Source organism: Numida meleagris, chromosome 11 (genome assembly GCF_002078875.1).
Source record: "Numida meleagris isolate 19003 breed g44 Domestic line chromosome 11, NumMel1.0, whole genome shotgun sequence".
Lineage (NCBI taxonomy): Eukaryota > Metazoa > Chordata > Aves > Galliformes > Numididae > Numida > Numida meleagris.
In genome coordinates this window covers 11,692,915-11,706,872 of record NC_034419.1, presented here as the reverse complement: position 1 = coordinate 11,706,872, position 13,958 = coordinate 11,692,915, and the positions used below count along the sequence as shown (strand labels likewise).

General features: G+C 39.2%; 1 protein-coding gene across 1 annotated transcript in view; it reads right to left on the bottom strand.

Annotated features, from left to right (window-relative positions):
• Positions 1-13,958, bottom strand: part of PRKAR2A (protein kinase cAMP-dependent type II regulatory subunit alpha) — a 51,895-nt gene that overhangs the window by 23,231 nt on the left and 14,706 nt on the right. The window contains exon 2 of the mRNA XM_021409576.1: positions 9,005-9,040. Coding sequence (XP_021265251.1) covers positions 9,005-9,040 — 36 coding nt within the window. The remainder of the gene's footprint in view (positions 1-9,004; positions 9,041-13,958) is intronic.

Genomic DNA, 13,958 nt, shown 5'->3' with positions numbered 1-13,958 from the left:
TCCTAAATTCATCTGGATCGATAAAAATCTGTTTTTAGCTCCTTATCTAAAAGGTTTTATCATCAGATCAGACACTGATCTGCTTTGGACCTGGCAGCAAGAGGTGAGTCTGCATGCAAAATAAGAAGAGCAAAAAGCTTTCTATCATGGTAATGACTGAAAAAGAAGAAAGTTTTCCATGTGGCAGCATCAAAGGAGTTCATAAATCTGACATAGGAACAATCCCAAAATATTGTCCCTTAGATCTTAACCTGTTAAACTGCTACTTTTGTTTCCTTTAATACATTTGAACAAAATCTCAGAATGGCAGCAGATTGTTTCAGCTTCCAGCACTGTGTGTGGTGCAGCCCAAGAAATTCGAAAGAAGCAAGCTTTATTCTTGCAAGTTAAGGAATCAGAAGACTGAACTGGATAAACACTCCGCTGACCTTGGTCAGGCCTTCTAAGAGAGCCTTACCGATGAGATAGTCATCCATAAAAAAAGGCCTCCTGGAAAACATGATGCTACTACTATTTCAGAGCACCCAGCTTCACAATTGTACAAGTAAGCCTTCTGCTTTAATGATCTTCTGTTTTAGCCGGTTACATATATCTAACCTCATTTCTGAATGCTTTACCTGATGCAGTGAGAACCAGAAACTAAACACCAAAAATGCCTGTGGGCCCAACAGACACAATAATAATACTGCGTATCTCAGTTAAAAACTGAACATGGAGATTGTTTTGCATTTAGGTTACATTAAAACACACTACCAGTTCCAAGAAATGGCTCCAGTACATCCCTTAAAAAAAATAAAGTATGCGTCTTACAGGCTTTTAGTTGCAAAGAGTACATAGGAGAGAATCTAGCTGAGGAATAAAACAGAAGTGTTTTTCCATTCTAGAAATAAGAGCTGCTCTTTCTGCTTCTAGACCAAGGCCCTTTTTTTTGTTTTATACTTGCAATCCTGGTATGTGAACTGCTAAGTCTGCAATGAGGCACTTAATATTTTAAAAGAAACACAAGTATCTTAGGTAAAGCGCACTGAAGTGCTGCATGTTAGAGCAGAACAGGTATTGAGCAATGAAAATTACCTCCATCTTTCTGGCATCTATTGTGACAGGGAAATGATGTCAGTGTGTCAGAAGGCATTTCAGAAATTAATGGCTTAGCAACTTTGAAATGACTTTTAAGGATTTATAGGCAATGTCCAAATAGATGAAAAATCCCATTACCCTTAAAGGAATAGGTATTGCCTCGTTTACCTGTAATGATGCAAACAATCTAAAATGCGCATGGTTTTGACACAAGAGGACTTTGTGCAGTTACGATGGGGAAGCTCCCAGGTCCTGTGCTTTGTGGTGCCTGCACCCTGTCCAAGCACGCATGTAAAGCACAGAATGCAAAAACCTACTGTTCCATCCACCCAGGGGAAAACAAACCAAAAAAACCCACACCAAAACATACTGAAACAGCAGCTGCCTTCACTTCTGTCACCATGGAGCAGCTCTGGTGATTGCTAGTAATTGGGAACGCACAACTGTGCGACGTGATGCAATTCCCTTCAGGATGAACCAGCTCCCAACATTCGTGGCTCACAGAACAAATGGGTTTCACTCACAGGAAATCCACAGTTGGGCTAATCTGGCAGAAGGCTAAAGGGAGGCAGAACTTCAGCAGTTAGAAGTTGTGCACTTCATTTATAAGCAGTCTTTTTCCATCACAGTTAGTGGATTTAAGACTTTATTCCATCCTCTACCAAAATCCAGAAGTATGGGAAACATACACGCAGATACACTGATCTGAATTAGCTAAGTGCTTCAGGCAGCCAAATACCTATGCTTAAACCATCTCCCACAGTCAAGTTCCTCTTTAAATGAAACCACCACAAAAGCAGTCACAGAAATTCCATACTGGGACTGGCTTCAAGCACGTCCCAGTAATTCCCTGTAGTTTTAGCATGCTGATCTCTGAAGCTTTGCATTATTTTGAGCATGTTTGGTCTCACCGAGGTCTCCCGGATTTAAAAATGACAGAAGCTTCTGAAAACACAGAGAACACCCTTTCATATTTCAGTCAGACACAGTGTTATTTATTAACAAGAAGCATGCAAATTGCATTTAACTCCTGAGGTCGCTCCAAATATACACATCACAGCAGCATGTTTTGCACTTAAAATAAAACTTCCTTTTTAGCCTTTATGTGACACACATTTTGACATTTCCTCCAGCGTGTCTGCCTTCAGTTTGCTGCGCACAACAAGACTATGTGGCAATATTTTAATTAGGGCTTTAATTCAAACGATAAATCACAGGTCATGTTCACACAAAAAAAAGAGAAAAGCAACCTCTGTCTAGAATCGCCATGCGAGATGGAGCATTCATCTCCATCACAACCCATCAGAACAGCGATAACGATGTCTTACAGAATTCAGCTGAAGGCTGAGATTTTCAAAAGTACTCCTGTATTTCAGTACATAGACCAGCATTCAAGTAACCTTTCAAAGAAAGGCATAGAATAGGATTTACGTATGTGTTTAATGATATTTCATGTAACAGCATTAATCATCCGCACCTTTTGCCATCTGAATACTTTTGAAAAATTAATCTTTGGTTGATTAATTAGTCTGCTTATTAAATGTGCAGAGTTATGGCTCTGGATTAATAAAAAGGACTAATGTGGGTTAAAATAGATGGCTTCAGATGGACCAACTATAATCATCATGCAACATTCTAAGAATGAACAGTTATTTAGAAAGATTTAACAAAAAGAAAAATTGAATGAAATCCACTCTGCTGTAAGCACTACTTACTCACTTACACCTGCATTGAGGAGACTGGGTCAGATCAGGTGCAATCAGATACTGCACTTAAACCTTAAATATGGATGCTCATTAGGTGTGGTATTTTTTAATGACACAAAGGAGTATCCAGAAAACCACAAACAAAATTATTCACAGCAGTGCAAGATCCAAGCAATTGTGAAGTCACGACTGCTAATTTCCAAAAATAAGCTTTTCATTACTCACTGAATGCCAATTACATGCCAAGAATTTTTAAACAAGTCCCAATATTGCAAACAGAAAACAGGCTTTTTTTTAAATGCTGAACGTCTAATGATTCAAGCGCTTTCCTACATGAGAGCACCCACACAATTTATCACCACTTTCATCTGTCATCCCACACACTTGGCTTTTGCTCATATCAACATTTTTCAAAATGAATTATTTTCACTCTAGTTATGATACCAGTTTTGCAACCATTAGGGCTAGCAAAAAAGCCATGAAACAGGCATCAGGCTGTCAAAAAAGGAAAGCTGTTTATGCCATTTGTAAAAAATTGAACTGAAAGACTTCTGAGTTGGAAAATTCATCATCTGCCTCAAAACCTTTCAGCAGAAATCATTATGCCATCGTTTTTATAATACGGTGAAAAATCAGTACAGGAATTCGAACCAGAACGTGAATTTCAAAGCATCCTCTGATAACGAGCAGTCTAGGAAGCAGAAAGCAAAGAGGAAGTTAGCCATGCTCTTGGCCTCCCTTGATGACATGAGGTGGTGAGATTTTATCACTGAAGTAGGAGATAGGATCCCACAAGAGAAAATACATGAAATAAAAAAAATAATAAAAAAGATGTTTCTTCTGTTTTCTTGCTTCATTGCCATTATTTAGACATTCTGGTTGATTGCTGTTGGTTTTCTGGGTTTTCTTCTGTATTTTTTTTAAACAGGATCCCTAAACTGCTTTGTTTTATTTTAACTGAACACTAACATGATGTATGGCAATAATTAATATAAAAGCTTTCTTAGAAAATGATTTTTTAGAGCTGTCATTTTATCCTTTAAAAAGTTACTCAAAACATGTTACTATGCATAATATTATCATATCCTGACATCTCAACTTGCTAGGCTGTGAAGAAAATGCTGTATCTCACTGCAAAGCCCAGAGAGATGTCAGACTTCAACAACATACCTCCTGCATGAGATGACTGCTCATCTTTGGTAGCAGACTGAAAAAAATGGAGAATTGAAGGAAGAGTCCCCAGTATCAAACTGGAGAAGAAATAATGAGTTTGGAGCATCAGCTAACACACAGGTCTCCTATGAAAGTTCACCTTGTGAGGAACAAAAGCCAGAAACTGTCACAGGGCATCAATGTACACATGACTGACACATAATATTCTATACCTACACCCTGTAAAAACACCGTGTTAAAATGTTACATGATGATGAAAGATGTCTAACATTGTCTCACGTTGCTAGAAAGAAACAAGAGAAATTTCAGAAATACTCATTCCAAACACAATATCTGCTGGGGATACAGGACAATCCTAAGGTCACTGCCAGATTCTTTGAATATTAATGACTAATACCGAATGACAGCTGCATATACAATTATAATACTGATAAAAGCATTTACATAAGAATTAATGTAGGTAATTTCTATCGCAAAGTGCAGTAATTCCATGCGTTCAACACACAGAAAATCTTTATTCGTTACTAAGCACTTAGCTAAAATCCATTTCCTTCCATTTGAAAAATCAACACTGCCTGGTGAAATTCCTAGATTCGAGTGCCTCTGTTGGTCTTAATGTAAAAGAAACATTGTCTCGTATTTTATGATGTACAGTGTTATTGCTGGGAACCTTAGCTATCTCTGGACAGGGATATGAGAAAAACAGTAATGTACGTACACATACACTCACACTCATTCTCTCCACACTTGCTAAAACGTGCCCTGACTGCTCATAAGAAGTAGTAAGATGAAGCTGAAAAAAAAAAAAGACTTCGCAGTGATTAAAAGCAGAACTATAATTCTGCTTCATCATTTCTTTATTCATGAAAGCAGCTGGAGTGGGCCGAGTTGCAAACTCAAAATGCTTTGCAATCACACGGTGACAAGCTGTGACCTTGAGATGGTAACATGACCTGCGCTTTGCTCAAGAAATGTCCAATGCTGCTAAGTGTGCCCTTCTGTTAAAATCCCAGCCCACAATGAAATATTTCCATGTAATTCAAAAAGGATGTTTCAATGAGAAAGGGGCAAATTTCAGTTTCTAGTAAATCCCACAGAAGTACCAACAAAAAAACACACCAAAAAGGAATTTAAATATGCTTCAAGAACACCAAATGCAGGCTTGAATCACAAAATGTATTTGAAATTAGAAAACTTTTGAGCTGGAACTGTGGTAGAGCAATTCTACAAACAGCACAAACTGAGAACTGCAGGTTTTTGGGCTGACCAAGGAGCAGAAGGAGGTAACTTTCCTCCCTCAATGAGGCTAAGAACATGCTAATGAGGACTGAACAGCCTTCTCTGCTTAGTGCAGACTGTTCCCATGCTCAGTGTTTCTCAACTTATTTCTCTCTTTAAAAAGGCAGCAAGCACACAGATAAGAGCAGGAAGATGAAGGGAGCCTGGGCACAGCACCAAGAAACAACATCTGCTCGGAGATCCTCAGAAGCCACCTGGACATGGCCCTGGGCAGCCCGTTCCCGGAGTCCTTGCTCAAGCACAGGCTTGTTGGGCCAGCTGACCTCCAGAGGTCCCCTTCAATCTAATTCTGTGAAACAGCAACAACCCAGTTCAAAACTTCCCCTTCGCATCAAATATGATGAATTTTCTCCAAGAGTTTTGCCAACAACATTTTTTTTTTGAATATTGAAAAACTAGTGTAACCTAAGAAAACATAACCCTCTCCTGTTCCACAGAGTCTCGGAAGAGCAAAGATGGTCCAGTCCAATCTCGCTACTCAAAGTAGGGTCCACTAGAGAAGGCTGTTCAGTACTGGGCCCAAATGGCTTCCAATTATCACCAAGGACTGGGACTCCACAATCTCCATGGGAAGCCTGCTCCTTGTTCACACTCATGCAAAGCCTCCTACTGCCTTCAGACACTGCACATCAGGAAATAACACTCCTGAGCTTGGAGGAGCTTGAAACAGTAAGGCGCTTAGATACGACACTTATTAGAAGGGCACAAATGAAATTGTCATTGCTGTTCCGGAGGAATCATTTGGAACTTTAAAAGCATGCACTCCTCCTTAGGAAAAAACACTGCAGATTAATTATTTTTTTTTTTTAATAATTCAAGTAAAAACGAATTTCCTAACTTGGTACCACAGATCTCAGATTTTTTAGTGGCCATACCCAGCAAAACAGGATCCAGTAGCTTTTAAACACATTTACCCTTTCTAAATATAAACATTTATACAGCAATTGTATCTTCAGAGAGGGCTTAGCACACAATTCCACAGACAGCAAATTTGATCCTCCCCACTTCCTTGAGTCTCTGCAGCCCCTACTGAAGGGACTAGCCAAAACAACACTTGTCCATTCAATTACATTTTATATTAACAAGAAAACTGTTACAGATCCTGACAGTCACGTTGTTTTGTTGGCATAAAATGATCAGGAAAAGAACTAGATTCCCTAGATTATATAATTTAATTATTCTACTTACATAGTTCTCAAATGTGAAAGCTACAATCTCATTCCAATCCCACACAGACTGGAAGTAGATTGAGGAGGGAGTACATGCATATGCAAGGGAGACAAACTACACCAGGTCACTTGGATAAAATGAAATCAGAGGAAACAGATGAAAATCTTCTGTCACAGGTCTATAGTATGGGTGCCATTTTGTCAGATTTTTTTTTTTAATCCTGTGAGGAAGTCAGCAAGTCTGCTGGAGAGTGGGTGTTTTCTGAAATGAATCAGAGGTGTCTAGAAATGGCAATAGAGAAATCTAGCAAAAAAGTTTACTTTTTTGAAAGATGCTAAAACTAAAAGAGGAGGAGAAACTAAGTCCAACTGAGACTGAAGTGGGCGTGACACTCTTTATTCCAAAAACACAGTTAACTTTCATTCATTTACTGTCAGTAGCATATTCTCCTCAATTTTACATATCAGTTGCTACAGCAGGACTAATTGCAATGCTCTCTCTACCCTTCAGTTCCCCCTTGTGAAAGGAGAGGCCACTGGTGTCTCCCACTTCCCCGCCCAGCCTGCGGTCACTAACCAAGGGTACACACTGGCATTCTCTGCGGTCTCTTTCACTACAGACAGGGATCTCACTAACATAAAAAAGTTTGTCAGGAGCCCCTACGTTTGGGAAAAGATCAAGAAATGTAATCGTGCAAGAATGAATTTCAACACAATCCAGCTCTTGGGGCAGGCAGGAATTGGTACAGTTCTCACGCTGTCCAAACCAAGCCTGAGCTGACTTGAGTCAGCATGCAAGTAGTGTAACATGAGTTACTCATACCAGCAAAAGGCTCAGACGTGGCGAATTCACTTACAGCAGCAGCAAGGTGAGTGTTATACCGGGTAATTACCACTGAAAGCACCAATGACTTTTGCAGCCCATAGTTAAGAGATTTTAAAATTGGGGATGGAGGTGACGGTTGTTTTGTTGTTTTTGTGGCTTTTGTTTTGTTTCTTATTTCTACAAAGGCATTGATTATTATTTTCTGAATAGAGGATTATTTTAATCAAGTCAGTCACTAGCTTGCATACAAATCAGTACTGACAGACACAATGCTTGCAGTTTGTATGCCTGCCATGGAACCTCAATGTTATGTGGCCTAACACACTACACAAGTAACAAATTCACTATATTAGCTCTAGGGGAACACTGAGCTCTCATTTCTTTCTACCTCCTAGCACTTCCTGGAAAAGGCAGTTTTTCTGCAAAAAAGCACTGCTTTACCACTCTGCATTTCTATGAATTGCACCCAACATGATTAGATAAGTCCCTTTCTCCCAGGATAACCCTCCTGCACAGCCTACGGCGTTTCTCACTACCCCAGCCAAGGCCACCTGCTCTGACCAGCACACACAGCCGTGCTTCTCTGGTCAAGAAGCAACTGGGATTCCCTGCAGAGCCCTTTTGGCTGCCAAACCACTTGGAAGAGTTCAACGCCAAGGAAGCCACCACTCCCTCTCCCTCCACATTGGCCTAAGAGATAAATAACCAGCAACAGTAGCAGAACCAAGGAGTGCAAGTAAGCAGAACTATCTCCATCAATCAATCTGCATGGTCTCAGCACTACAGGGTGAGAAAGAAACTACGGTACGTGAGACTGAGTTATTATCACACGTGGGATATGAAAGCGGTATCATCACTTTTGGTTAATTATTTATTTTTAAAAGTTAGAGAGAAATAAAGTTCACTGCTCTTTTGGAGAAAAATACAGTCAAGATAATTTTTAAATGTAAAAGGTTAGCTTGACCTTACAAATAGCTTACCTTTCCTCAAACAGTTTTTATCAACTGTGATGTTCCAGAAGTATTTTATTGAAGTACTATATAAGCCAGAAGTGAGTAAACTCATCTGCTCAACGTTTCCAAAACAAGCACAAATAAACCTCCCGACCAAATCCCACCCCTGTGTTAGAGAACTTGTATTTTGAGTAAGTCTTAAAGAACAACAACTAAATATTTACAAAAATTAAAGCAGCATTTGCCAGTGGAGTCAAGCACCCAAGAACTCCCGGTTTAGATCTTTAATAACTAAACACTTGAAGGAAAATTCACTAATTAGCAAAGTTTTTTCCTTACTGAAGCTTCTCTGCAGTTTGAAAAATCAATGCAGGCTGGTTTTAAAGCTCTGCTACATGCATCAAAATGCAAAGAACCACAAGCACAACTCTTTCTCTCTATTTCCACAGCTGTTTCCAGTTTGGAGCAAGAGGAACAAAAAAAGTCTTCCACAGTTTTGTACATCCTTGGAATTTGCATGAATACCCCCAGGTAACCATGGTCATTTGGTTATCTTCAGGCAGCTAATCATAGCTGACCAGGCTTAATCAATCCAAATTTCAAATAAAGTAATCTAAAAGAGAATCTGTAACTACTACATATACGTTGAAGATATTTTATGTAAAATAAAAATACCACATGCAGCACGATAAATAAAACAGCAATGAAGAGAAAGAAGGTCATTTCAAATATAATTCCTTTAGTCAAATAAAAATTTCAAAACTTGATCAGAAACACAAAATTCTTAATAGGAAATCATACCTGATACTCTTCTGTTGTATCGGTTAATGACTGGAGCTGCAAAATAAACAAAACAAAATTACAAATGCTATTTATTGTTAAGAATTCAAAGTCATCACCGTGAAAAATTATAGTACATTTTTACTACGGAAATCCCATGCAAATCTTTCTCAAAAACAAATAAAAATGCTTTAATATAAAGCTTGCGTCCACCTACTTGCCAACAAGTACGTATTTAGTTAAAATATCTTCCAGAAGGCTACCACAGATGGAACTAGATGATTTTTAAGTTCTCTTCCAACCCAACCCATTCTATGATTCTAAGATACAAGAGAAATACTAATCTCAAAACAAAATTTCATATATTTATGGTAAAAACCGCTCATCCACGTCATAATAGTTCCAATTAAATGATTAATTAGTCTCACCTCCTGATGTGAATACTTTTAACCCCAATTCCCCATTCCCCATTTATCCCCATTCAAATTCAGTTTGTCACAGGTAATGACTAACCCAACTTAAAATGCACCGTGACATTTTATTGTAGCAATGCAAAACTTAAGAACACGAATAACATCTCTTGAGGCCTAAGCTTATAGAAGCATTTAAAGATACAATTATCCCTACTGACTAGCAAAAACAGAACCAAACTACATCACCTGAGAAACAGAATCCAGTTTTCTTCAGGTGTGATAACATACGAGTTTCCTGATTACTGGTTAAATCACTATTTAAATCAATGCTCTAAATCAGTCTGACTTGAACAAGGTTTCTTGCTAGCGCAGACCGATTCAAGCAATAGTTCACAAGTATCTTTCTTTTCCACCTTTTGACCACACATTTATTACTCATGTCTAAGAGCATTTTAACACTGCTGAACAGAATAACAGTTACAGAAAGCTCTGACATGCTTCGGGTTCCACAGAAAAAAACCCACTTTCCAAAGACTACAGCTTCTTTCAGAATACTGGTTATTTTCTCTCATAGCAGGGACTAGTGCCATCAACACAGCACCAAGTATTCCACCGTGTTGAAAATGAGCAAAAAACCATAACCTTTTAAGGACAGTAAAGAGAGCACTATTATTCTGCCTCCACAAAGCACTTAAGATTAAATCGATAGTTTGCTTTTCCTCACACCAGAGACAGTTTAAACACGTATAAACTTTCAGGATCACTTTTATACGTTGTCAGACGATGGCTCCTCCTATGCTACAGAGCTCAAACGTGACATTTCCTACTACCCAAGATCAGCTTTTCTTTTATTCTGGCTTACCAGGGAAAAGCTCTTATCCCTGTGACTATTTCCAGCGTTGCACAGACAGCACAGCCGCTCCCACGGAGCACTCGTGCTCTGCCAGGGAGCAGCCTGGCATCGAGGGGTGCAGAGAGAACAGCTCACAGGGGCCCACTGCAGCAATATTAGGCTGCGGGCAGATGCCAGTGAATTAAATAGGGCAGCAGGGACTGACACATCACAGTGAGCTCAGCCGATATGGAAATAGTTCCTACAGTAAACATAAAAGGATGTCAATTGAAATCAGTACTCGTAACATTAAAGCATGTTCATAGGTTGCTAGCTGTAACCTCTGATACCAAGGCAGCCCGCAGAGCACGCATCCTCCTGCACACTAACACAGAATCCAGCACACTAACCCTCAGTAAAGTCTGTCTGCACAAACAGAGCTACTTTGAGAAAAGAAACAATTCATCTTTTTTGAATCCACATTTACCATGTCCAACAGCACACCAGTGGGCTGTGTCTCAGGTCAGTTACACGTTAACTGAAGAAATTACAGCAATAAAAAGATGCTGCTGGGGGAGGACTATATTATAAACTCTCTCTAAGCCTGGAGCTCATGCAGCAACATTAAAGCTCATCATCACAGAATCACTGCACATCTCCTGTCTTTGGCACAGGGCTCATTTCTGCTTGTGTTGTGGCAGCCAAGACACGCTAATTGGGGAAACACAGCAAAAGCTGCGGCAAATTAAACCGTTGTACCAGAAGAAACCAGGACAGCCCCATTTCCTCCCTGGCAAGCGATGGCGAGTGACATCAACAGCAGAAAGGCACCAAGCTGCGCGTTCGTGTCCCACGCTTCTGCCAGAACTGACTTCAGCCAGCAACACTACCCAGCCCTTGTAAGAGAAGTCAGAAACCTCTGCTGAACACGTACATGTTTCTCAGACTGACCTGAGCTGTGGACTTAATTAAGCACGGCACAGGAACACTCCAGGGCAGTTTCACCGATGGAAAAAATTCCAAGTTTCTGGCTGTAGGATTCTTTTTATTTATAGTTTTAGTTTCTAGAACCAGTCTAGCTTAAATCAAATACTTATTTATCAACTTTACACTGGTTTCACTAACCCCGACTCACATTCTCCTTCTCCTTTTACTAAGGAAAACATAAGTAGTGAGTGTTCATTCACATTTAGAAACATCATATATGTACACACACAAGGGAGAAATAATGCTATGAAGTCACTCAGTTTCAAATGCATTTGAAATTGGCCAGCTACCTTCAATCAGCCAATTCTGAAAAATCAGCAGCAGACACATTTGCTAATAAAAGACTGCGCAATTTTTCTTCCTGCAAGGTGTACCACTCCATTGATTCAGTACATTGATATGAATCATTTGCATTAATAAATCAATACTATACATTCTGTATGTCAAAGCCACAAACATGATTTATATCAACAGCAAAAAGCCCTGCTGCCACACAGCTATACTACTGCTTCTTAGTGGCTCCATCTCTCAATTAAAAACTAGGGATATAAAGCCTCAGACATAGACTGGTATTCAATAGTGCTGCAACCATTGGCCTGCAGCAGTTTCTTAGGGTTTGGTTTTGACTTCTGTTTTTAAATATTTCTGGAAAGTGAAAAAAAAAAGGTAGTTCTCTAACATTCTTTAGTTTGCTCGGTGCTGAGCTTTCCTTTCAATCATCTGACAGCAAAGCCTGGTTAGCCACGCCTGAGCTACAAGAGCTGTGACCACTGCTAGAGGCAGGTGCGAACACTCAGCCCCAGATGTGAAAAAGTACACAGATATTACCTGGTTTTAGCCTTGCTCTAAAAACCAAAGCAACAATTATAGTATTCAGAAAAACAATTGACAACAAAATTGTTCTCCAGCTTTACAAATCAGACATAAGACGATTCTTTTCCTATAACGTGTGGGATCCCACCCTTGTTGGTGCTCTGAAAAGTGACTGGCAAAGAACAGCAGCAAGCTTCTTAAAAGTTGCATGACCGTGGTAATAGTGTAAGACATTTCTCTGCACTATTTACAAACTGTGACATTACAGAAAGCACTAAAACTTGACAAGTACAGACAAATGACAACGGCCATTCTCCCAAATACTGCTATCCTCTTCCTCCATGCACTAAGAACATTACATTCCTACAGAAAGGATAAATAAAACTCAAAGACCTGGTCAGGGTCACAGGAAAAAAAATCAGGGACAAAGGAAGAACTGGCATTCCAGGCACGCACTCAGTACGAGAGGTTACCACTCTGTATTAGACACCTTAAAAGAAAACTTCACTCCTATTCCAAAAGGACCTCCCTCTTTATTAGGATCTGTGAATGCTTCTCCAATTACAACTGAGGAAAAATGCATACTGATGGCTTCTGATAGTGGTTCTAATTTATAGAGGCAGATTAAGTGAAGTTCTTGTGCATACAGAAAATTGATTTCCTTCAACATAGATCTTCCAGGCAGCAGCCTAACCAACTCAACTATTTTTTGAAAGTTTCCTCATGAAAGATGGAGCAAAGTTCACAAGGGGTTGCTCATATTCGGTAGAAGAGTTCCCCGAGTTCCAATAGCACAGGCACATAACACAAGCATCAGCAAAACATCAGCCACTTCCAGAGCACTGTCCCATCAAATAAAGGGCAAAATCATTCTGTGCAAACAAAGAAAAACTGAACACAAACTGTTCTTCCTTAACAAATCACTGCAGATCATCCAAGCAACATGCGAGCTGACACTAGAAACTCTTAAAGCTTAAATACCAGAAGCAGAGCGAAGCATAAATCTGAGGCGTGACTGTCTCTATGGAATGCTGTATCAAGTTACGATAAGGAAGTGCTAGACTACAGCTGTCAGACTTTTCCTACACACCAAGATGTTAATGGGCTTACATGAATGTGAACCACCACTGCTGTGAGAAAAATCAGAGATTGGAGCATCAACATTTCAGGATATCTAGTAATTAAATCAGAATGCTATAACAGAATCAAGGCTTTCACCATCAGACTTTAATAAATGCTAATCTAAACAAGTCTTTCAACAACTAAGTAATACAAGGCAGTTCTTTGGGATTAGTACTAATAAAAAAAACAAAGTATCCACACACACATCCACTCGGCCTTTCTGTAAGATGCTTTTACGTGTATTAAGTTGCAAAATAATAATGAAATTACATTAATATTAAACAGTTTTCCTCTCTATTACAATAAAACATAGGCATCAATTCTTTTTCAGTCCTGGTGTTTAAAAATAGAACTCAGCAAGAGATAATAAAACATAAAACCAAAGTAGCACCATATCATGGTCTCCAATTTAATTTCTTTTGTTTAGATTTAAAAATTACTGACACAAAAATGGAAAAACACTGCCTGGAAGGCTCATCTTAAAAGGAAGTATTTATTGACTGCCTCTAAAGGGAAAAGCTGAATCAACAAGCAAGGCAGCTATGTCAGTTAAAAAAAGATGTTTCACGAAGTTATTGAAGCTGCTCTGCTATTCCGGGTTGGCTGTTTTATTTAAGAAAGAAAAATGATGCACTCTGGAACGGACAGACTTTAAATAGCTGATACATTCAGGAAAGCCATAAACCTCGACTCTGAAGAAAGCTGGGGAAATGTCTGGCTATAACATCTTAGTTAAGAACCGCTACTAAAAGGTTTCTGTCTTTTTCTATCAAAGACATTTTAGAAAAAAATATACCACTATTTCAGC